The sequence below is a fragment of the Gracilinanus agilis genome, chromosome 2 (assembly GCF_016433145.1).
Source record: "Gracilinanus agilis isolate LMUSP501 chromosome 2, AgileGrace, whole genome shotgun sequence".
In the NCBI taxonomy this organism is placed as follows: Eukaryota; Metazoa; Chordata; class Mammalia; order Didelphimorphia; family Didelphidae; genus Gracilinanus; species Gracilinanus agilis.
In genome coordinates this window covers 280,811,756-280,833,745 of record NC_058131.1, presented here as the reverse complement: position 1 = coordinate 280,833,745, position 21,990 = coordinate 280,811,756, and the positions used below count along the sequence as shown (strand labels likewise).

General features: G+C 42.6%; 1 protein-coding gene across 1 annotated transcript in view; it reads left to right on the top strand.

The window, feature by feature from the left end:
* LAMC3 (laminin subunit gamma 3) overlaps nt 1–20,464 on the top strand; it is an 85,262-nt gene extending 64,798 nt beyond the window's left edge. The window contains exons 17-27 of the mRNA XM_044659688.1: nt 5,206–5,451; nt 5,670–5,823; nt 8,851–8,993; nt 9,668–9,846; nt 12,789–12,927; nt 14,838–15,043; nt 15,566–15,642; nt 16,978–17,112; nt 18,520–18,667; nt 19,019–19,168; nt 20,345–20,464. Coding sequence (XP_044515623.1) covers nt 5,206–5,451; nt 5,670–5,823; nt 8,851–8,993; nt 9,668–9,846; nt 12,789–12,927; nt 14,838–15,043; nt 15,566–15,642; nt 16,978–17,112; nt 18,520–18,667; nt 19,019–19,168; nt 20,345–20,464 — 1,697 coding nt within the window. The remainder of the gene's footprint in view (nt 1–5,205; nt 5,452–5,669; nt 5,824–8,850; nt 8,994–9,667; nt 9,847–12,788; nt 12,928–14,837; nt 15,044–15,565; nt 15,643–16,977; nt 17,113–18,519; nt 18,668–19,018; nt 19,169–20,344) is intronic.
* Nucleotides 20,465–21,990: the final 1,526 nt, after the last annotated feature.

Sequence of the window (21,990 nt, the reverse complement as noted above, 5' to 3'; positions counted from 1 at the left end):
AAGAAAGAAAGAAAGAAAGAAAGAAAGAAAGAAAGAAAGAAAGAAAGAAAGAAAGAAAGAAAGAAAGGAAGGAAGGAAGGAAGGAAGGAAGATAGATAGATAATTTATTAAGTGTTTACTGTATTAGGCATACAAATAAAAGCAAACAAGAAAGTCCTTACCCTCAAAGAGCTTATACTCTTTTTTAAACTCTAAATTTCTTTCTTTTTTTATTATTAGACATTTATTAATATTCGTTTTTAACCTGTTTACATACTTTATGCCCCTACTTTCCCCTTCACCCCCCGCTCTCCCCCCACCCATGGCCAACGCACATTTCCAATGGTTGTAACATGTGTCCTTGTTCAGGGTCTATTTCCCATTCATGTCCGCCTCAGCCCATGCATTCAAGCAATTGTTTATCTTATATGTTTCCTCTCCTGCAGTCCTTCCTCTGAATGTGGGTAGCATCTTTACCATAAATCCCTCAGAGTCTAAACTTCTTTCTTAGAATCAATGCTAAATATGGATTCCAAGGCAGAAGAGTGGTAAGGAATAGGCAGTTGGGATTAAATGACTTGCCTAAGGTCACACAGCTAAGCAGTGTCAGAAGCCAAATTGGAACCCAGAGCCTCCCAACTCCAGATTGGATTCTCTAACCACAATGCTACCTACTTATCCCTTAAAAATCCTTTGATGATTAACTAGTGGAATCTAAGAGAAAAGCATAGTGGATAGAATGTGGAACCTGGAGTCAAGAAGACTTGAATTCAAATTCCATTTCAGACACTAAACTAATTGTGTGGCCCTAGGCAAATCATTTTACCTTGCAGGAACCCAGGTGGTAAGTGATGAGAGCCTAAACCAGGGAGGTGGTTGTGAATACAAGGGATGTGGTAGAGAAAGAAATGACAAAATTTGGTAATGGATTTGATGTATGAGTTTGTGACAATGAGGGATTGTGGATAATTGTGGATAATAATAATAATAATAATAATAACTATTATTTATAAAACACTTTTAAGCACCTGCTTCACAAGATTGTTCTAAGATTCAAATGAGATCATGTATGAAAGCCCTTGGAAAACCTTAAATTAATTAAAATTAATTAAATTAATTTTAAAATGTTAGATAATACTGAGTGAGAATTTGAGCCCAAAGTGACTGAATAATAATAGCATTATTATTATACTGAGCTTTAAAGTTTACCAAGTGCTTTATAAATATTAATTCATTTGATCCCCATTTTACAGATAAATAAACCAAGGAACTAGGTGGCTCAAAAGATAGAGTGCTGGGTCTGTAGTCAAGAAGACCTAAGTTCAAATTTGGCTTCTGACACTTCCTAACTGTGTGACCCACTTAACCTCTGTTAACCTCTGGAGAAGGAAATGGCAAACCACTCCAGTATTTTTACCAAGAAAACCCCATGGACAGTATGGTCCAATATGGAACCAAACTGACCCAGAAGAGAGTATTTTCTAGAGAAAAAAAAAAAGACATACTGTTGGGAAAAGTCTATTGTCATAGAAAGAGGGAGGGCTCTCAGGGGAGACAGAAAACAGGGAGCTGGCCCTTTTTCCTACAGCTCTGAGCTGCCCCAGAAAGTCTTCTCCATCTCTCCCTATTTTTTCCGGCTTCCCAAGTTGCACCCCCATGGGCAAGGGTACTTCAACCAATTAACAACTATTTAATAAACATTGACTTTACATCCTGTGCTGGGTGCTAGGGGTTCTGAAACAAAAGGGCAGGCCCTGCTGGAGGAGGTTCCATGCCACTCACTACGCCATGTTCAAACCTAAGTAAACACAGGACAGGCACAAAATAAATACACATGAATGTGGGGATGGGCACTAACATCTAGGGGAATCAGAATCACCTGAGGTTGCTGGAGCCAAACCTTGAAAGGAATGAGGTGGATGAGAAGAAGAACATTTCTAGGAATGGAGAACAACCTGTCCAAAGGCCCTTCCTATCCAAGGTGGTGTCTGAGATGAATCAGGGAAGAAGCACCTTCCTCCAGGGTTATTGTGAGTCAAATGAGATAATTATTGTAAAGTATTTAGCACGGTGCCTGGCACACAGCAGACGCTGTTTGTTGTGGTATAGAGAAGATGTGCCCGGAGGAGAGAGTTCCTAGAATGTGGGCCTGGGAAGGAAGGCCCTCTAGACAGGAGACATATGGGAGCGATAAAGTGGATCCTGGGAGAATCAGTTCAAGCTGGAGCCCAGATGCCATAGCTCCTCTTCTCCATTGCCTCCAAAATCAGCTCTGGCTCCCACGTGCCCAATTCTGTGCAAAGCAAATTAGTAGACAAAGGCAAAGACTTATGCCTTTCCTGAGGAGTGTATCTAAAACCACAGACAGTAACCTATTTTGTTTTCAGATCAGAATTAGACCTTTTCTTTGGTTCCAATCTTCTTTTAGACTTTACTCAGCTTTTCAAAATTTCAGAAGCCTAGATTTCTTCTTCTTCTATAAACTGGTTAGATCATATAATGTCTAATATAAGAGACATAGCCTAATCTAATATAACAATATAATATCATGTCTAATATAATAATAGACCATTTAATGTCTAAGGTCTCTTCTGGGCCAGCTAGGCGTTACGGTGCATAGTGAGGGGCCTAGAGTCAGGAAGACCTGAATACAAGTACAGCCTCAGATACTTACCAGCTACATGACCCTGGGCAAGTCACTTAACCCTGTTAGCCTCAGTTTCTTCTGCTGTAAATGAGTTGGAGAAGCACACGGCAAACCATTCCAGTATCTTTGCCAAGAAAGATGATTCTATGACACCCGAGTAATTTTCATTTAAGTAAATTCAATTCAACTCAATAAATATTTATTGAATATCTACTATGTGTAAGGCCCTGGCCCAGGTACTGGGAATAAACAGACAATTTTTTAAAAGTCCCTGTCTCAGAGAACTTACATTCTACTGGGAAATAATGGAAGTAGAAAATAATTAAAAGAGGGAAGACATTAGAATTAAAACAGTTTGGGAAAAGCGTTTTGTAAGAGGTGAAATTTTAGCTAGATCTAATAGGTCAGGGTGAATGGAACAGAGTATAGAACTGGAATAATATGAAATTATCCTGGAAGGGTCAAGACAATCATATTTTGTATTTTATGCTAGAGCCACTGGAGGTTTTAATAGAGAAATGTTGACAGGGTCAGATTTCTGTTTTAGGGATATCCATTTGGTCGCTATGTGGAGGTTGGATCAGAGAGGGAGGAGACTGGAAACAGGAAGACCAATTTGGATGTTATTGCAATAATCCTCAGTCAGCCTGAGAATTTTGTACTTTATTCTAAAGCAGTGATTCCCAAAGTGGGTGCCACCGCCCCCTGGTGGGTGCTGCAGCAATCCCGGGGAGGTGGTGATGGCCACAGGTGCATTTATCTTTCCTATTAATTGCTATTAAAATTTTTTAAAAATTAATTTCCAGGGAGCTAAGTAATATTTTTTCTGGAAAGGTGGCAGTAGGCCAAAAAAGTTTGGGAACCACTGTTCTAAAGGTAACAGGGAGCTATGGAAAATATTTAAGTATAAGGAGAGGGTAGACATGCTCTGATTTGTGTTTTAGAAATATTAGCTAAAATTTGGAATTATACTCATATTGTTATAAAATTGTTGTGTTTGCTAAACCCCAGCAATGGTATTGAAAAGGAAATCAGGCAAAAAGGAAAAGAACCTATGTCTTCTGAAATATTTACAGCAGCTCTTTTTGTGGTAACTAAGAAACTGGAAATTGAGGAGATGTCAATCAGTTGGGGAATTGCAAAACAAACTGTGGCATATGTTTGTGATAGAATAAATATTACTATACCATAACAAAAAAAAAGAAATATTAGCTAAGAATAATATGGAAAAGGTCTTGATCAATGACACATGTAAAAACCAGTTGAACTGCTGGTTGGCAACCGGAGGAGGATGGGAGGAGGGGAGGGAAGGACCATGAATCATGTAACCATGGGAAAATATCCTTAATTAATTAATTAAGCTTTAAAATATTAGTTAAGTATCTGTTGGAGGATGGATGGGGGATAAAGGGGGCAATCTGGAAGAAGGAATGCCAAGTTGGAGGTTATTCAGTAGTTCTAGGCAAGAAATAATAAGAGCCTGACCTTTGTAAGAAATAAAATGTATATAAAAGGATAGATTTAAAAATATTATGGTTTTAAAAGATTTATTGGTAGCCATTAGAAAAATGAAACCATGTGCCCTGTTAAGAGTCAGTTTGAAAGACCAGCCATTACCTCCACCACCACACTGCTTCAGCGGGAAAAGGGAGAGCCTATCCAGTCCTCAGTCTTTATCCTTCTCTCTTCCTGTCTACGTGATTACGCAAGAGAGGAAGCCAGTTGGCTCTTGGGAAATATAGTTTGAAAGACCGATAAACTTAGATCAGAGACCTCAAAATTTCAATTACACATCTTGGATATGGTAAGGGGGAGTGGGGAAAAGGGGTCAGATGCAGGAGATACTACAGAGGCAGAATCAACAAGATTCAGTGACTAAACTGAGTATGAGGGTGATGATGAGGAAAGAGTTAAGAATGCCTTCTGTTCTCGGAAAAATAGTGGTGCCATCTACAAAAATGGGGAAAGATGGAGGAGGGATGGTTTTGCAGAGGAAGAAAGGAAGTGATTTTTTTAAATAAGAAAAAACACCCTTTCCTACATTGAAATTCATCAGTCTCCCCACCCCCATAGCCCCAATTGAGTTAAGTAAAGTTAATGATGTTGCCCTGTGGATCCACCAGCTCTAGAAAAACAATGGATCCTTTCAGCTCTATTGGGGTGGTGGGGTGGTCTATAAGTGAAATAGGGAGAGAAAAGTAGTAGAAAAGGTAATTAGACTGAAGAGCAGGGGACCTGGATTCTAGATCCAGCACTTACTGGCTGTGTGACCTTGGGCAAATCATTTCCTGACCTCAGCTACCTCCTCTGTAAAGTGAAGAAGGAAAGTGGAGAAACTCAACCTACACCATAGATGAGGACAAGACAAATGCTGCAGGTACACTCATGAGCAAGCAGTCAACAGAAATGGTTAGATATCTCTCTAAGAGTCATCTAACTGCTTGGACCAGAATAAGAATCCAGGTTTTCTGGCTCTTCCCACCTCCTGGTACCATTAGGGAATTTCCCATGTAGACCGGGTGAGGTCTCCTCCTCTATAACCCCTTTCTGATATTCTTTGCTCCCCCGTCCCTATTCAGGACGCCTTTGTGAGATGTGTGATGACGGCTTTTTTGGGGACCCCTTGGGGACATCTGGTCCCCCCCAGCCCTGCCAGCGTTGCCAGTGCAATGGAAATGTGGACCCCAATGCTGTGGGCAATTGCGACCCCACAACGGGCCACTGTCTGCGCTGTCTGTACAACACGACGGGTGCCCACTGCGAACAGTGCCAGGAGGGTTTCTACGGGAGTGCCCTGGCCCCACACCCTGCAGACAAATGCACACGTGAGCATGAAGGGCCCTGCGAGATCCGGGGGGGGGGGAAGGGCAAAGGATGGGGGTCCTCTTCCTCACTGGGACACTGCCACTGTACATTCCATTGCAAGATACTCTCTGCTGCCAGAGGGGAAGGTCCTGGGAGGAAAATCCAAGGAGAAAGCCACAGTTTAGTTCATTGACCCAAATGTTTCATGTTTTCCTCCTTCCTCTCTCCAATCCCCCAGTCTGCAGCTGTAACCCAACAGGCTCAACCAGAGATCAGGGGGCCTGTGACCCCCAGACAGGCCAGTGTTCCTGCCTCCCCCACGTGACTGGACGGGACTGCAGTCGATGCAGCCCTGGTTTCTACGACCTCCAGCCAGAAAGAGGCTGCCAGAGGTGGGTAGGGCCAGGCCAAGCTACAAGAATCTGTGCCAGAGGGCAGCTGGGTAGCTTAGTAGATAGAGCACTGGGCCTGGAGATGGGAGATCCTGGGTTCAAATCTGACCTCAGACACTTCCTGCCTGTATGACCCTGGGCAAGTCACTTAACCCCCACTGCCAAGTCCTTCCTACTCTTCTGCCTTGGAACCAATATATAGAATTGATTCTATGACAGAAGGTAAGGATTTAATAAAAAAAAAAGTCTGTCATACATTCCCTGGTAGTCTTAGTCGGCCTTGGGTAGAGGGAGGCAACAGGATATCCCGCCTGGGAGGGCTTAGTCATCCAGAGAAGGGAGCTGTGGGTATGAATGAGTCCGTCCCAGCTGCACCCGGCCAACTGTCTGGCAGGCAGGTGTCACTTACTGAATAGACCTATAGGAATTGCCACACTGAGTCAGAACTCCTGTCTAGCTGGCCGACAGAGGCCCCAAGGATTCAGTGTGTGGGTTGGCTGGGATGCTCTCCCCAACAGCAGGTTTTGCGGTTGGGTCTATCCCAGTTTTTGAAAGTAGCCAACGTGTGGCTCTTTCATTCAGAAATATGTCCAAGCACACTTCAGTTCCATTTATCTCAGCTTCTTCCGCAGCACTTTGCTTGGCTAATGAGGTAGGGTTTTTTTTATTAATAAACAAATTAATAAACACTAAGTAAAATGAACATTTCCATATAAACAGTGAGGAGTTCTTAATCTGGGAACTTTGGGCAGATTTCAAGGAGGTCTGTCAACTTAGATGGGGAAAAAATTGCTTCTTTATTTTCCCTAATTACTAGCTGATTTTAATAACACTAACATTTTCTTCCATTATGAATTTTTGAAAAATATCTATTCTGAAAAGGGCTCCATAGGCTTGTCAGATGAGTCCATGACACATACACAAAAGAAGAACCTCTGACATAATAGAATAGAAAAAGAGGATTATGCTTGAAGCTGTAAATCTCCATCCTGTAGAACCTGTTCTGCTTTTTAAATTAAATAATAAATTCATCATGTAGTTTTCAAAACTATCCTGCTAGTCTATGATTCCTTCTGGACTTCCTGCTATTCTCCTCTGTTCCTTTTTTTTTTAAGATGCTCAATGATTTTTATTCTCTCTGTCCCTCTGTCTCTGCCTGTCTCTCCCCCTAACCCAGGAGTTGGCAACTTTTTTGGCCGTGAGAGCCATAAACGCCACATTTTTTTAAATGTAATTTCGTGAGAGCCATACAGTGCTCACAGTGGGCTCCTGTAACAGCACCTGAAAAAAAATTGACTTTATGGCTCCTGCAGAAAGAGCCATATCTGGCCCTCAAAAGAGCCAGATATGGCTGGAGAGCCATACATTGCCGACCCCTGCCCTAACCTATTCCTATTCTCCCTTTTCCTCCCACCTGTCCCCACTGTACAAGGGGGTGCAATAAATATGCATAATAAAGCATACCAAATTCTCCTAATTCTTAATCCTTCGAATTGACCCAATTCATATATTGTACCTTAAGTCCATCCCCTCTTTGTCAAGAGATGAATAGAATCTTCTTCATCAGTCCTCTAAAATCGTGGCTGTCATTGCATCGATCACAAATCTCTCTCAAGTCTTTCATACTTGTTTTCCTATGTGCTGTTGTTATCATATGAATAGTCTTGGTTCTGTTCACTCTGATCAGTTCATCCCAGGTTTCTCTGAAACCATCCCTTTCCTCATTTCCTCATTTCTCAATATTCCCTTCCATCCATATACCACAATTTGTTCACCCATTCCCCAACTAATTGGCATCTTCTTATCTCTCAATTCTTTGCTACCACAGAAAGAGCTACTATAAATATTTTTGTTGGAATCTTTTTCTTTGAACTTTGTATATAAGCCTAGAAAGGGTATCGTGGGGGCAAAGGTTGGGTAATGTAATTTGTAATGTTATTATGCTGTGAAAAAGAGGACTTCCATTTGTCCCAGATCTGCCATGTTCTAGTTTATTCTTCTAATCTTGTTTTTATTTCTCTCTTTTGGTTTAAAATCATCTTCTTTTCTAAATATAAATATATTCTTTCCTCCCTCTACTTTACCCAGCTAGCATCTCTTGTAATAAAAAATGACAAGGAAAGAGGGAGAAAAGTAGTTACACAAAAGCAACCAGAACATTAACCATGTGTGACAGTATTTGCCAGTGGATGGGCAACCTTTTGAGCTTGGCATGTCAAAATTTGCCAAAAAAACTAGCATAACTCGGGTGGTGTGTCACTTTGAGAAAAAAAGCCATAATTTCCTGAAAAATATATAATTGTAATATATAACTTTATTTAATCAACCAAAACAGGTAAATTAATGTAGGTAGAATTGTCATCTATAGTGCACAGAGTGTCTACACTACACTACAGCAAATGTTTCATCCTCGGCATGCCGCCCCATACTTCTCGGTATGCCATTGAAAATGGCTACACGTGTCAATGCTGACACGCATGTCATAGGTTTGCCACCACCGGTATATGCAGTATTCCACACCCTTTGTCCCCCACCACTGCAAAGAAGAGAAGGGGGTCAGGTTCTAATTTTAAAAGCCGTCCCTCAATTCCAGAATTTGTTCAGCAAATCTATCTCCATATCATATTAATTCACAAAAGAATATGTCTAAGACTGTTTTTTTAATTGCCTAATCCTGCTCCTGACTTTGTATACCTTGATTATATTCTTTCTCAACCTGAGCATCTGGGAAAAGCTCAGGTTTAACTTCTATGTCCCCCTGCATGCCAGGCTAAATAATAAGGATATAAAAGGGCAGCTAAATATCTTAGTGGAAAGAGGATCAGGTCTGGAGTTGGGAAGACCCAGGTTCAAATCTGACCTCAGACCTATCCTAGCTGTATGATCCTGGGCAAGTCATTTAGCCCCATTTACCTAGTCTTTGCCCTTCAGTCTTAGAGTGATTACTAAGATAGAAAGTAAGGGTTTTAAAAAAATAAGAGAGGTACAGGGCCCAGCTCTGATGTTTTATACTCTCCTTTATCTCAGCTGCAAGTGCCATCCTGTAGGTTCCCAGGAGAACCAATGCCACCCTGTGACTGGGCAGTGCCCTTGCCTTCCTGGGGTTGGTGGAGTGGCATGCTCCCACTGCCAACCCAATTTCTTCGGCTTCTCTGCCAAGGGCTGTCGAGGTAAGGAAACATCCCAAAATTGGGGAATTTGGGCAGGCAGTTTTCAAAGCTTTTCCACTAAGGTAGAGGAGGGGCAGATCTGCTTTGGAAGGTGAGGTGTTGAGATCCTTAGGCAAAGTATTCCTACATCAGCCAGATTTTCCTTCCAAGAATGGCTGCTTGAATTAGCAGGAAATCATAAGAGGTGGTGCAAATCTGTGACTGACCATGAAAGATAGTTGTCAGGAATTTCTGTCATTAAATAGATGGATGACTTTAGAAAGGAAGGAGGAAAGGAAGGAAGGGAGGGAAGGAAGGATGGAAGGAAGGAAGGGAGGGAGGGAGGGAGGACTAAAACCTAAAATTCCAGGAGCTTCAAATCTTTTTCATTCCAAGGAGATCTTTAAAGTTCTGCTATGACTGAGAAGCCTTTCCTAGCACTGCCTCAGAAACTTCCATAATAGGACATAGCATTAGAAGAGACCTTAGAAATTATTTAATCCACTGCCTTCGTTTTAAATTATGAAGAAACTGAGGTCTAACCAAAATTAAATGACTTGCCAAACGTGAGTTAATAGCCCAATCCACATTCCAACCCAGACTCTTAAATTTAGTGCTCTTTCTACTTCAACCTTTACACCAAAAATGTTGTTGATGGGGCACTTCCTAACAAATTTTTTGTCCTTTGTCTCTAGCCTGTAACTGTTCCCCTCTGGGCTCTGTCACCACCCAGTGCCACGAGAACAGCACCTGTGTATGTAAGCCAGGCTTTGTGGGCTACAAGTGTGATCACTGCAAGGAGAACTTTTTCCTCACTGCTCAGGGCTCTCAGTGCCAGGAGTGCCCAATTTGTTTCTCACTAGTGAAGAAAGAGGTAAGTCTCTCCCTGGACTCCCTATTTCCCCATTCCTACCTCCCTCTCCCCACCCAATCCAAGACTGACTCATCATCCTTTTCCTCTCCCAACAATTTTCTACCACCCTAGTTTCCATTTTCCTTTAGCCCAATCCCATCCTATCTCACCCTGCCTCATGTAATTCTTCTTCTTTTAGGGTTTCGCCCAATTATTTAAAATATGATCTTCGTGTTTTTTTTTAAGTCCCGATGACATGAAAGTCAGCCCTCATATTTTTCAGTTAAATGTAGTTCAATTCAACAAGTATTTATTATGCACTTTCAGTGAGCCAATCACTGTACAAAGTACTCTGCTTAATACTGGTACTGAGGCTATAACAGCAAAAATGATTCTTGATCTCAAGGAGTTTACATTCTACTGGGAGAAAAAAAAAAAAACCTGTGCCCAAATTACAAAACAAAATATAAACAAAGTAATTTCAGGGTGGGGCACAAATTCCTGGGGTATCAGGAAAGGCCCTGGCTAGGTGATGAAATTTGAGATGTCTCCAAGAAAGCAGGGGATTCTAAATGGTGGTGGTAAGGAGGTAGAGCATTCCAGACCTGTGCAAAGATACAGAGGCAAGAGGTGGGATTCCGCTGTTTATAAATAGATTATAAACTCCCAGAAGGCGGGACCTGTCTTTCTTTTTTCTGTTTGTATCCCCAGGATTAAGCAGAGTTCCTAGCACATAGTAGGTGCTTAATAAATGTTTATTGAGTATGTTATATCTAGGGTGCCTCACACAGACTAGTTTGGCCAGAAGGTGGATTGTGAAGGAGGTAGAATGTGAAAATGGGCTAGAAAAATAGATTGGAGACAGATTAAAAAGGGATTTAGGTGCCAAATGAAGGAGTTTGGGTTTTGCCCTAGGAGTAATCATAACTCTGAACCCTCTAGAACCAGGGAGTAACACAAATAGCCCTATACTTTTAGAATATCAGTTTGGCCCATTGGACTCCAGGATGAGAACATTTGAGTTCTCCTAGTAGAAGACAATGAGAAAGGAATGATATTGGAGAGCTTGGGTAATATAAGTGCCCAGTGGGTCAAATCATTTTTTTTAAACCTTACCTTCTGTCTTAGAATTAATGCTGTGTCTTGGACTAAGCAATAGGGGTTAAGTGACTTGCCCAGGGTCACACAATTAGGAAATGTCCTGAGGCTAAATTTGAATCCAGGACCTCCTGTCTCTAGGTCTAGCTCTCAAAACACTGAGCCGCTTAGCTGGCCCTGGATAAATCATTTTAAAAGCAAAATTTCATGTAACCATGGAAAATTTTTCTAAAAAATAAAATATTTTTTAAAACAAACAAATAAATATATGAAAGCAAAATTTGTCAAATTCCTCTCACAAATATCCATCTCTGGTGCATCTTTGTGTGATGGAGGTGACCCCAGGTTCTGAAGACATTGTAAGTTGTAGCAGTATTGCTCAAACTCTAGCAAGCCCTTCCAAGCTAGAATAATCATAATAGCTAATATTTCTAAAGTGCCTACTATGTGCCAGGCTCTGTGCTAAGTGCTCTTTACAATTTTTAATGCATTTACAGCTCACAACCACTCTAGGAGGTAAATGCTCCTTATATCCTCATTTTATAGATGAGGAAATTGAGGTAAACAGCAGCATCACAAAGCTTGTAAGTGACTGAGACCGGATTTGAACTCAACTCCAGGCCTGGTGCTCTATCCACTGTGCCACTAGAAAGGCGTTGAGTACAAGCTTGATGGCAGGCTCTGCAGCTATCTTCCAAGAGCCTGTCTAGTTAATGGTCAGAAGGGAAGGACTCATCACCACAAGTTTGGTCACCAGGTGATGGATTTTTGGACTCGAGTCAACCATTCAGTAAGACTATTGAGTAAGGATCAGAAGAATTGTAATCTGTGTCAATGAAGGGAGAACCCACATTTGGGGAATCTTAAACCTTTGGCCATATTGAAAGATTTTCCATCTTTGCCTTGATTTGCCTAATGAAAAACTCTCAGCCAAGAATTCTCTGTGCTTCTGTAGGTTTTCTCTCTTGTCCAGAACCCATTTCTCTAGCCTTGATTTGAGTAATTAGCTTCCTTATGAATTGGTCAATTAATAGATATTTAAGCACCCACTATATGCAAGGCACTATGGGGGATATAAAGGAAGCCAAAGACTTGTTCTCTGCCCTCAAGGAGCTTTTTATTGAGTCAGGGAGAGAAGATCCATTCACAAAAAGTTAGCGCTGTAAGGTACATGAAGGCATAAGCCAATAGAAAATGTGTAATAGGGCATCCATGAACCATTTGGCATTCATTAGCAGAGGGCAATCCCTATATGCAGAGGAAAGAGTGAGCCCTCAGGTCAGAGTGGGCTGAGGAACTTGAACAGGGCTCGGAAGAATGAGGAGGCAAACCAGTTAATCGGAGCATTTTTCAAACCCTTACCCTGTGCAAGTACTATGTTAATTTCTAGGAGTACAGAAAAAGGCAAAAGCACACTCCCTGCCCTCAAAGAGCTTACATTCTAATGAGGGAGCCATTCTGTAAATAGGTACATCTGAGATATATACAGAGTAGATGGAATGAAAGATAAGGGCAGGAAGGTGGTGCAATAGAGCCAGGGGCCTGCAGTCAGGAAGTTCATCTTCATGAGTTCAAATCCAGCTTCAGACACTAACTGTGTGACCCTGGGCAAGTCACTTTACCCTGTTGACCTCAGTTTCCTCATCTGTAAAACAAACTGGAGAAGGAAATGGCAAACTACTCTATTACCTTTGCCAAGAAACCTCCAAATGGGATCATGGGGAGTTAAATATGACTGAAAAATGACTTAACAAAAAGATAAGGGCAGGGGCCATTTCAGGGAAGGGAATATGAACCAAGGCAAACCAGGAACCAGTTTCTAAGTTTTATCCTTTACCAGAATGCTGTTTCCATGTTGCCTCCAGGCCACCAAACTCAAGGCTACGCTAAAGGTGATGGAGCGATGGCTGCAGAAATCTGACTGTGACAACCCCTGGAGGGATTATGTCTTGCAGGGAGAATCACCAAGAGGAGATACCTACTATGGTCAGTATCTGTTTCTGGGTACAATTAGAGAACTGAGTCATGGAGGCAGCTAGTGGAGACTGGAGATGGGAGGTACTGGGTCCAAATCTGGCCTCAGATACTTCCTAGTTGTGTAACCTTGGGCAAGTCACTTAACCACTGTTGCCTAGTACTGACTACTCTTCTGCCTTGGAACCAAATTATCAATTCTAAGACAAGACAAAGGCTTAAAAAAACTCAGTCACAAAACAAAGGACAAGGAATCCTCAGGTAGTCTACAAGGCCAGATCTAGATTATTCCTTTCCAGAGAAAGCCCCAGGACAGCTAAGTGGCTCAGTAGATTGAGAACCAGGCCTGGAGACAAGAGGCCATGGGTCCAAATGTAGTCTCAGATGCTTCCCAGCTGTGTGACCCTGGGCAAGTCACTTAACCTCAATTGCCTAGCCCTTACCACCCTTCCAGCTCAGAATCCATACTCAGTATTGATTCTAAGACAGAAGGTAAGGGGAGAGAGAGAGGTGGGGGGATGGGGGTAGAGGAGGAGGGGGAGAGAGGGAGAAGAGGGAGAGAGAGGAGGAGGAGAAAGAGGAAGAAGAGGAGGAGGAGGAGGAGAAGACCCTTTTGACTTTTTCATAGTACTGAGAGTTCATTAGGAACTGATGGTTAACACAGTAATGATGATGACACTGAAGCAGCATAGTATGATGGACAGAGAATCAACCTTAGAGGCAGGAAGCCCTGGGTTCAAGTTTTGTCACTGCCACATTATCTGCTATGTAGCCTTGGGAAGTCACTTAACCCCCCACACCCACTCCCCAGTAACTTGAGCAACTCTCTAAGACCCTAAGCTACAGATCACCTTGGAGAGCAATCTCAGGTTGGGAGGAGTCGCCATCTCCTCCCTCAATGCCCTCTAGAGCTCAGAAGTATTGGGCCTCAGCTAGCTACTGACAACCAGCTAAGCTTTCACCAAAATATTTACTGTTAACTTCCAAGCCAATCAATGGTCAAGCCTTTATTATGCACCTACTGTATGCCAGGCACTGTGTTGTGTGCTGGGAGCAAAAGTTCAAAAAATTAAATATTCTGTTTGTAAGGAGCTTATGTTCTATTGGAGAAGACAACAAAAACATATTAAAACATATGCAGGGGACAGCTGGATGGCTCAGTGGATTGAGAGCCAGGCCTAGAGACGGGAGGTCCTGGGTTCAAATCTGGCCTCAGACACTTCCCAACTATATGACCCTGGGCCAGTCACTTGACCCCATTGCCTACCCTTACCACTCTTCTGCCTTGGAGCCAATACATAATATGGAGTCTAAGACAGAAGATAAGGGTTTAAAAAAAACATATACAGCATAAATATAATGTGAATAAATACAAATATATCCAAAGTCCTTAGAACTTCGAGAAGACAAAATATGCAAATGTGAACAAGATACAGAGGCATGAGGAAACTTCCAGGTGGCAAGTAGATGCTTTTGGAGGGAGCCTTTGAGGATACGAAGGCTGTGATAAAAAAGCACTTAGTTGTTATTCAGTTATTGTTATTGTTATTTTGTTGTGTCAAATTCTTTATGGCCCTTGGACCATAGCACATCAGTACTGTCCATGAGGTTTTCTTGGCAACGATACTGGAGTGGTTTGCCATCTTCCTTCTCCAGTGGATTAAGGTAAACAGAGGTTAAGTGGCTTGCCCAGGAACATACAGCCAGTAAGTGTCTGAGGCAGGATTTAAACTCAGGTCTTCCTGACTCCAAGCCTCAATGTATTGAACCTCTGACTGCCTCCATTTAGGCTATACCCAGTGAAGAAGTGGGAAGTTCTGATGGAGAGGAGAGGATAGGGAGTGTTTTGTTTCCTGAGAAGAGTGCTAAGGGGACACAAGTTGCAGGACATTTCATTTCCATCTAAGTCTTCTTTAATCCTTTGGTTATTGGCCACACAGACACTAGGGAAGCTTTTCTAGAGAAAATGGAAGATTTGGAGAGTTCCATGAGGGCCGCCCGGCATCAACTGAGGGCAGCAAGCAAGAATGTCAATTGTACCAGGAGTAGTTTGGAGAAGACCTGCATCCAACTGGTCGACATTGAGACTCTGCTGCAGTCAACAGAATTGGAGATTCAGCAGGCATCTGGAGTCCTCGCCACAATGGTACTTACGGGGAACAGACTGTCAAGTCCTCCTGTGGTAAAGAGCAGCAACATGGAGGAGTAGTAAGGAGTGGAAAAGATGGCTCTAGTTTCAGCCATGCTTCTGTGGACAAGTCACTTCTCTTTGAAGCTCAAGTTTCCCATCTGTAATAGAAGGGAAGCTCGATTAGGTGATCCCTAAGAGAATTCTGTGTCCTAAAACTCCTTCTAGCTCTGACATTCTGGGTTCCAAGAACCCTTCCAGCTCTAACATTCTGGGTTCTAAAGTCCTTTCTAGTTCTGGCAGTCTGGGTTCTAAGCACCCTTCTAGCTCTGACATTGTTTTCTAAAACCCCTTCCATCTCTGACATTCAGTGCTCTGAGGTACTTTCCAGCTCTGACATTCTGTGTTCTAAGACCTTTCCAATTCTGACACTATATAATTCATTTAACACTTAGCACTTCTAGAATTTAGAGTGATTTGGACAAAAGTAAAGCCTTTAGGGGTGTGTAATCTATTCCTTCCTTTTTTTTCAATTAAAAGGTAATCCCTCAGGAAATGCCCAACCAGCTCACCAATTGGAGTCATCTAGCTACTGAGTCTCAGACCCTGGCCAAGAGGTAAAACACAGTAGCGTGGTTGGTTCCTGCCTCTGCCCTTCCTGACACACCACATGTACTCTCATAGCTTCCAGATTGTCCCCCAAGGAGGAGTATAGGCTGCAGGAGTGAATCATATTGCATGTGTATTGGGGGCAAGAAACTGGTGTAGTGAAGTAGAAAGCACATGTGTATCCGGGTGAAATCTGGTTACAATGAACATTAAGCCTGACACTGATGCAAAGAGAAAGGTATTGGTGTCAAGTCATGGACCTAAGTCTCTGGAGGCAAGAGGGTAGGAGATTGTAGGCTGACCCAATGGATATAAGAACCCAAGGGCTTTTAAGTACCATTTGGTAGGAGGAGACGGGCAGGTCAGCAAAGTACAAGAGATACTATACTGATGGCTCCAAAATGAACCCTTAGAAGGATCTGCCCGTGTTCAATATAGATTTTAATCCCCCCCAGCCTACATAAAGTTTGTACTGCATAAATACACACATATACCCACAGGCATGAAGGTTTTCTACCTGCCACATGGGGCCCTAGGCTTCTTAATATTCTAGTGACACCTCCAAGTCAGCCTCGATACTCCCTCCCACAATTCAGGAAATAGCCCTTATGGGCCATTAGATAGTTATCATTTATTTGGGACCTAAATTTAGGTTTGATATATTATCTTTCATCTAATGTTTTTCTCCATCAAAATCACTTATGTGTTAAGAATTTCTAATTTGTAATGGTCTGGTGGAAAGGACACTGGCTCTGGGAATCTGAGGACCTTCTAGACCTGGGATCAAATCCCAGCTCTGTCATTATTACCTGTGTGACCATGAACACATCATATAACCTCTCTGAGCTAGTTTCCTCATTTGTAAAATGATGAAATTGGACTAGATAGTGTCTAATGTCCTTTTCATCTCTAAATTTAGGAGCTCATAAAGATTTTAGAACCAGGAGAGACCTTAGAGACCCTCTACTTCAATCCCATCATTTTATAGATAAGGAAACTGAGTTCCAGGGAAAGGAACTGACTTCCTTCCTTAAGATTTCCCTGTTTGAGATCCTATGTTGGTGGTGGTTTCAAAGAAATATCCAGCATGGTCCCAACCTTCACAGAACTTACAGTTTAGTTGCAAAGACCAGAGGAACACAAAGAGTTGGGGGTAAACCAATGGAATTTCGAGTTGGCTACAGGAGGGAGGAGGGGGAGAGGGGAAAGAACATGAATCTTGTAACCATGGAAAAATATTCTAAATTAATTAATTAAATAAAATCCTCCCCCCCCCCCAAAAAAAAAAGATTTGGGGGTTGATCTTGCTGATGTGGACTGGCTGGAGTGTTTTCTTCTCATAGTCATAGAGACATGGCCACCAAGATAGAGGCAGCAGCACGGAGGGCTCTGCTTGCTTCCAATACCAGTTATACTCTTCTGTGGAGTCTTGTGGAGGGCAGAGAAGCACAGAAAATATGGCATGAGCTGGAGGACAGGTAAGTCTTCTCCAGATGCCTCAATCCCTCTAATACTGTTTTTCACTCCCTCCAAATTGTATAGAAACTATGTAAAAACAAAACTTCAGGGCCCTTGGCCACCAAGAGCTTTGGACCCAGTTTGTTTTGCACCTGCATGCGTTGATTAATAAATCATTTGTCTGGTTGAAACTCAGTTTCTTTTTTTCCCACTATAACACTAATGCACTTATATCATTCAAGAGAGTTTATGTAATGCTTTTCAGAGGTAGTGTCATAGCTCCCTGCTATGACAAACTCCATGAGGGCAGGGCCTATATCTTATCTAAACTTTTTCATTTTAACAAGCACAAATAGTAAGTGCTTAATGAAGGCCTCTTATGAATGATACACCCATCCCTCTCTCTTTTTTTTTTAAACCCTTATCTTCTGTCTTAGAACTGATACTAAATATTTGTTCTGAGGCAGAAGATCAGTAAAGGGGTAGACAATGGGGGTTAAGTGACTTGCCCTGGGTCACCCAGCTAGGAAGTGTCTGAGTCTAAATTTGAACCCAGGATCTCCCAACTCCAGGCCCGACTCTCTATCCACTGAGCTCCCTAGCTGCCCCTAGTCCCTCTCTTTTTGCAGAAGGAGAAACTGAGGCCCATGAAGGTGACATGTTTCCTCATCTGCAAAATGAGGCTAAACTGGATGATCTCCAACATCCCTTCTAGTTCTAAAACCTGTAATCTTGTGATCTTAAGTAATTTGCCTAGGTGATTCAGCCAATTAGTGCCCCAGAGAGGTTCACTTACCTGAAAACAATCAGCCAACAAAGCATTTATTAAAAACTTACCAAGTGGGGGCAGCTAGCTGGGTGGCTCAGTGAATTGATAGCCAAGTCTGAAGTCAGGAGGTCTTGGATTCAAATTTGTCCCCAGATGTTTCCTAGCTGAGGGATCCTGGGCAAGTCACTTAACCCCCAATGCCTTATAGCTTTTCTGCCTTGGAACCAATACACAATATTGATTCTAAGACAGAAGGTAAGGGTTTTAGAGAAAAAAATAAAAAAAGAACTTGCTAAGTGCCAGGCACTATGCTAAGAGACAGAGACAGAATGAGAGACAAAAACACTATCCCTGCCCTCAAGGAGCTCCCAGTCTAAAAGAGTAGACAGCATGTAAACATCTGTGTACAAACAAGATTTATACAGGGCAAACTGGAGGTAATCTCACATGGAAGATAGTATCATCAAGGGGAGAAGCCAGGACAGGGGGATAAGGAAGGAAAGCATTCAATGGAGGGAAGCATTACTCCAGACTATACCCTCCAGAGAAGTGACCAAAGAATTCCCAAATATTAGCGCTAGAAAGAACCTTAGGAGATGTGGATCTGGGGAGAGGCACCCCAGATCCATGGTTTGGCTTGGCTCCTCTCTCCCATTAGGTACCAGGAGGTGCAGAGGGCCCAGGAGGAGCTCAGAACATCCACAGCCCAGGCAACTACTGAAGCCAAGAGTGTGCTGGCATCTGTGGAGCGGATTAGCTCTGAGGGGGCTCAGCGCCTGACGAAGCTCTCCACTCCAGCAATATTGGTCAGAGCAGGTTTTCTTTTTGGCTCTACTGGGTAGGGGTCAGATATTGTCTCCTTTTAAAGAGGGCCCAGCTAAAAACAGGTTTTCTCCCACTAAGCACACACCCTTCTCTATCCTCGTAGCTACAGTTTGTCAGGACTCCACCTGAATTTTTCCTTGGAATTTGGAGGGAGACTCTGGATTAAATGCTAGATCAGGAGTCAAAAAGTTAATCCTCAGCCTCAAAGGATTCTCCCCCCAGCTCCTCAAGTCACCAGTCAAAGGAAGTCTTCTTACCCTTATTCTTACTCTTCCCCTTCCTTGGAGATCGTTGCCAGGGATCTGAGTTGTTATCCTTGCATCTTCCTTCAGCCTCCCACACACCTTGCCAGGGACCTGGATAGGAAACTACAGGATGCAGAGAAGACATTGACTGCTCAGGAGAATATGTTCACCAGAGCATCCCAGGCTCTCTTAGCCACTTCCCAGGAAGAGCTTCAGAAGATCCAGCCCTTTGAGCAGGTGAGTTCCTTTCCACCCCATTCTCCCTGGCCCTGGAAGACAGGGGGACCTTATATCCCTCCAAGGGGCTGTAGGGAAAGGACCTGGAAAGGCATGGTGTTCCTTCTCAGCTCTTTCAGGGAGTTTTTGGGGGTTTTGTTTAGTTCAGTTTTTTTAATAAACCTTTACCTTCTATCTTCGTATCAATTCTAAGATAGAGGTGTGGCAAGAACTAAGCTATCTAGGTTAAGTGACTTCCCCAGGGTCACAGATTTGAACCTCATTCCTTCCAACTTTGTGCACAGCACTCTATCCATTGTACTACCTAGCTGCCCCAGGAGTCATAATTTTTACAGAATCATTAAAAAGTTAAAGTTTAAAAAATGTTTTTAATTTAAAATTGAAAGAACACAGAATGTCAAAGTAGAGAGGACCTTAGAGAGCCTCTGATTCAACACTCTTATTTTATTTACAGTAGAAGAAACTTGGGATCACTGAGGGGAAATGACTTGCCCAGGGTCACATAGGGAATTAGTGCTAGAACTAGTACTAGAATCAAGGTTGCCTGATTCCATGACTGCTTTTTTTTTGCAATTTTTTTAAACCCTTACCTTTTGCATTAGAATCAATACTATGTATTGGTTCCAAGGCAGAAGAGCAGTAAGGGCTAGGCAATTGGGAGTTAAGTGACTTGCCCAGGGTCACATAGCTAGGAAGGGTCTGAGACCAGATTTGAACCTAAGACCTCCTGTCTCTATGCCTGACTCTCAATCCACTGAGCCACCCAGCTGCCCCCATTAGTAATGTTTTTAATCAATAGGTTGTTTTCACATTGCCATCATTTTACATTACCTGTACACCCTCCATAGAGCCTTCCTTTGTAATAAAAAAAAAAAATTAAGGCAAGAGAAACAAATTCACACACAACATATGCCTCCCTCATTCCTCACCCACAGGCTACCATCTCCCTATCTCCAAAGAGGGGACGGAGAATCCTCTGGAACTGAGATTTGCCATTACATTTTCCTGTCTTTCACAGAGCCTTTGAGTTTTCCCATGATACCATTTGACCTCTTTCCAGGAGGGGATCTGGAGTTCCTCTTGGTTCTCTCCCTGCCTGGGGTCTTATATTAGACAAGGATTCCCTGAGATGTGATTCCATGAAATGTTCTTACCCCTTCCCTTTTCTCTCCACAGCTGCGTGAGGGGGCTAAGGCTGCCCTCACCCTGGCTACCTCCTCTATTGCTGAAGCCAGAATGACCGTCAGTGATTCCAAGACTTTGCTGGCCAATCTGGAAGGTACGGCTATGCCCTGAGATAGGAGCTCCTTCACTAGGGGACACCTAGTTCTTTCATCTAAGTTCTTATCCACTCTCGTCTTTATCCAAGCTGCTCCCTTTGGCTTTGGGCACATTAAGAGTAGAATTCCAGGTCCACAGATGAGAAAAATGAGCTGTAAACAGGAAAGGGATTGATACATGAGCACAGGGCCACAATAGAGCTAGAATGAGGAGCCAAGCAACCTGTACCTATTGGAACCACTTAACTGGTTCTCCTTCTCCTTCCTTGGCTTCCCGAGAAAACCTCTCCTCCAGGTAGAATCTCCCCTTCTTTGTGGTTATGTGTTAAGATTTAGCATGCCAAAGCACCACCCTCTACCCTAATTGCACAGAGAAACTTCTGGCCAGGGCTACTTTGGGGGTCACAGAATTCTGTAGATCCATAGCAGCCCAAAACCATACCTTTACTAGTCAGCCGGAGGACATGACTCAAAGTAAAGGCATTTAATGAAAGTTACATAGCAAGGGGAGAAGCAAGAAAGCATTTTCTCTACAAACCTAGGACGTTCTCTTCAATAAGTAAACACAATCATCAGGGGGAAGAAGAGATACACGGAAGTGGAGAGGGACACACAGGCTGGGATACAGGAAGCACACAATGAGTGACCTGCATACGAGGAACAAATGTGGCCAGGACAACCTTGTAGAGAGGTCTATGACACTGCCAGATCTCACCTTCTTTCCTATATTGCGTCCTCTGGTTTTGCTCCCTGCTGGTCTTTCCTGGTGGGGCATCTCTACAAAACACATAGTTACTCCCCAATCCTTCGTCTCTACTAGACCCCTAGTCACCCCAACCTGTCATCTCTACTCAACCTGTCGTCTTTGACCAACTTATAGCATCTGTTAGGCATTGCTTCCTGTTGACCACACATGGATATTATTCAGAGTTATTCCAAAAGTTCCATGGTTGCTGCTTGGCATGAGGTTCTTTTTTTAACTCTCTCTTTTTTTTTAATTACATGTAGAAACAATTTTTTATAATTGTTTTCTGATATTTTGCAATTCAGATTTTTCTCCGAGGCTTCCACTTCCTCTCTCCCCAGGCAATAAATGGTGTGTTATAAGTTTTACCAGTGCTTTCAAGCAATATATATTTCCATATTTCCTAGGGCAAAGGTTCTTGATATATCTTTGTGATAGGGAAAGTGGTTCTGCCATTACTTGTTTAGCTTAAAGACTAAGATTTCTGCTACAGTTCTTTTTCTTTTTTTTTTTTTTTAATTTAAAAAATTTGACCTCAGACACTTCCTAGCTGGGTGATTCTGGGCAAGTCACTTGACCCCCATTGCCTAGCCCTTACTGCTCTTCTGCCTTAGAAACAATACAGAGTATTGATTCTAAGACAGAAGGTAAGGGTTAAAAAAAAATCATCCTCTTCCTCACACTTCCTCCTCAATGCCCCCTCCAACGTTAAGAAAGAAAGGAAAGCAAAACCCGTTACAAATATATATAGTCAAGCAAAACAAATTCCTGTGTTGGCCATGTCTAGAAAAAAAACC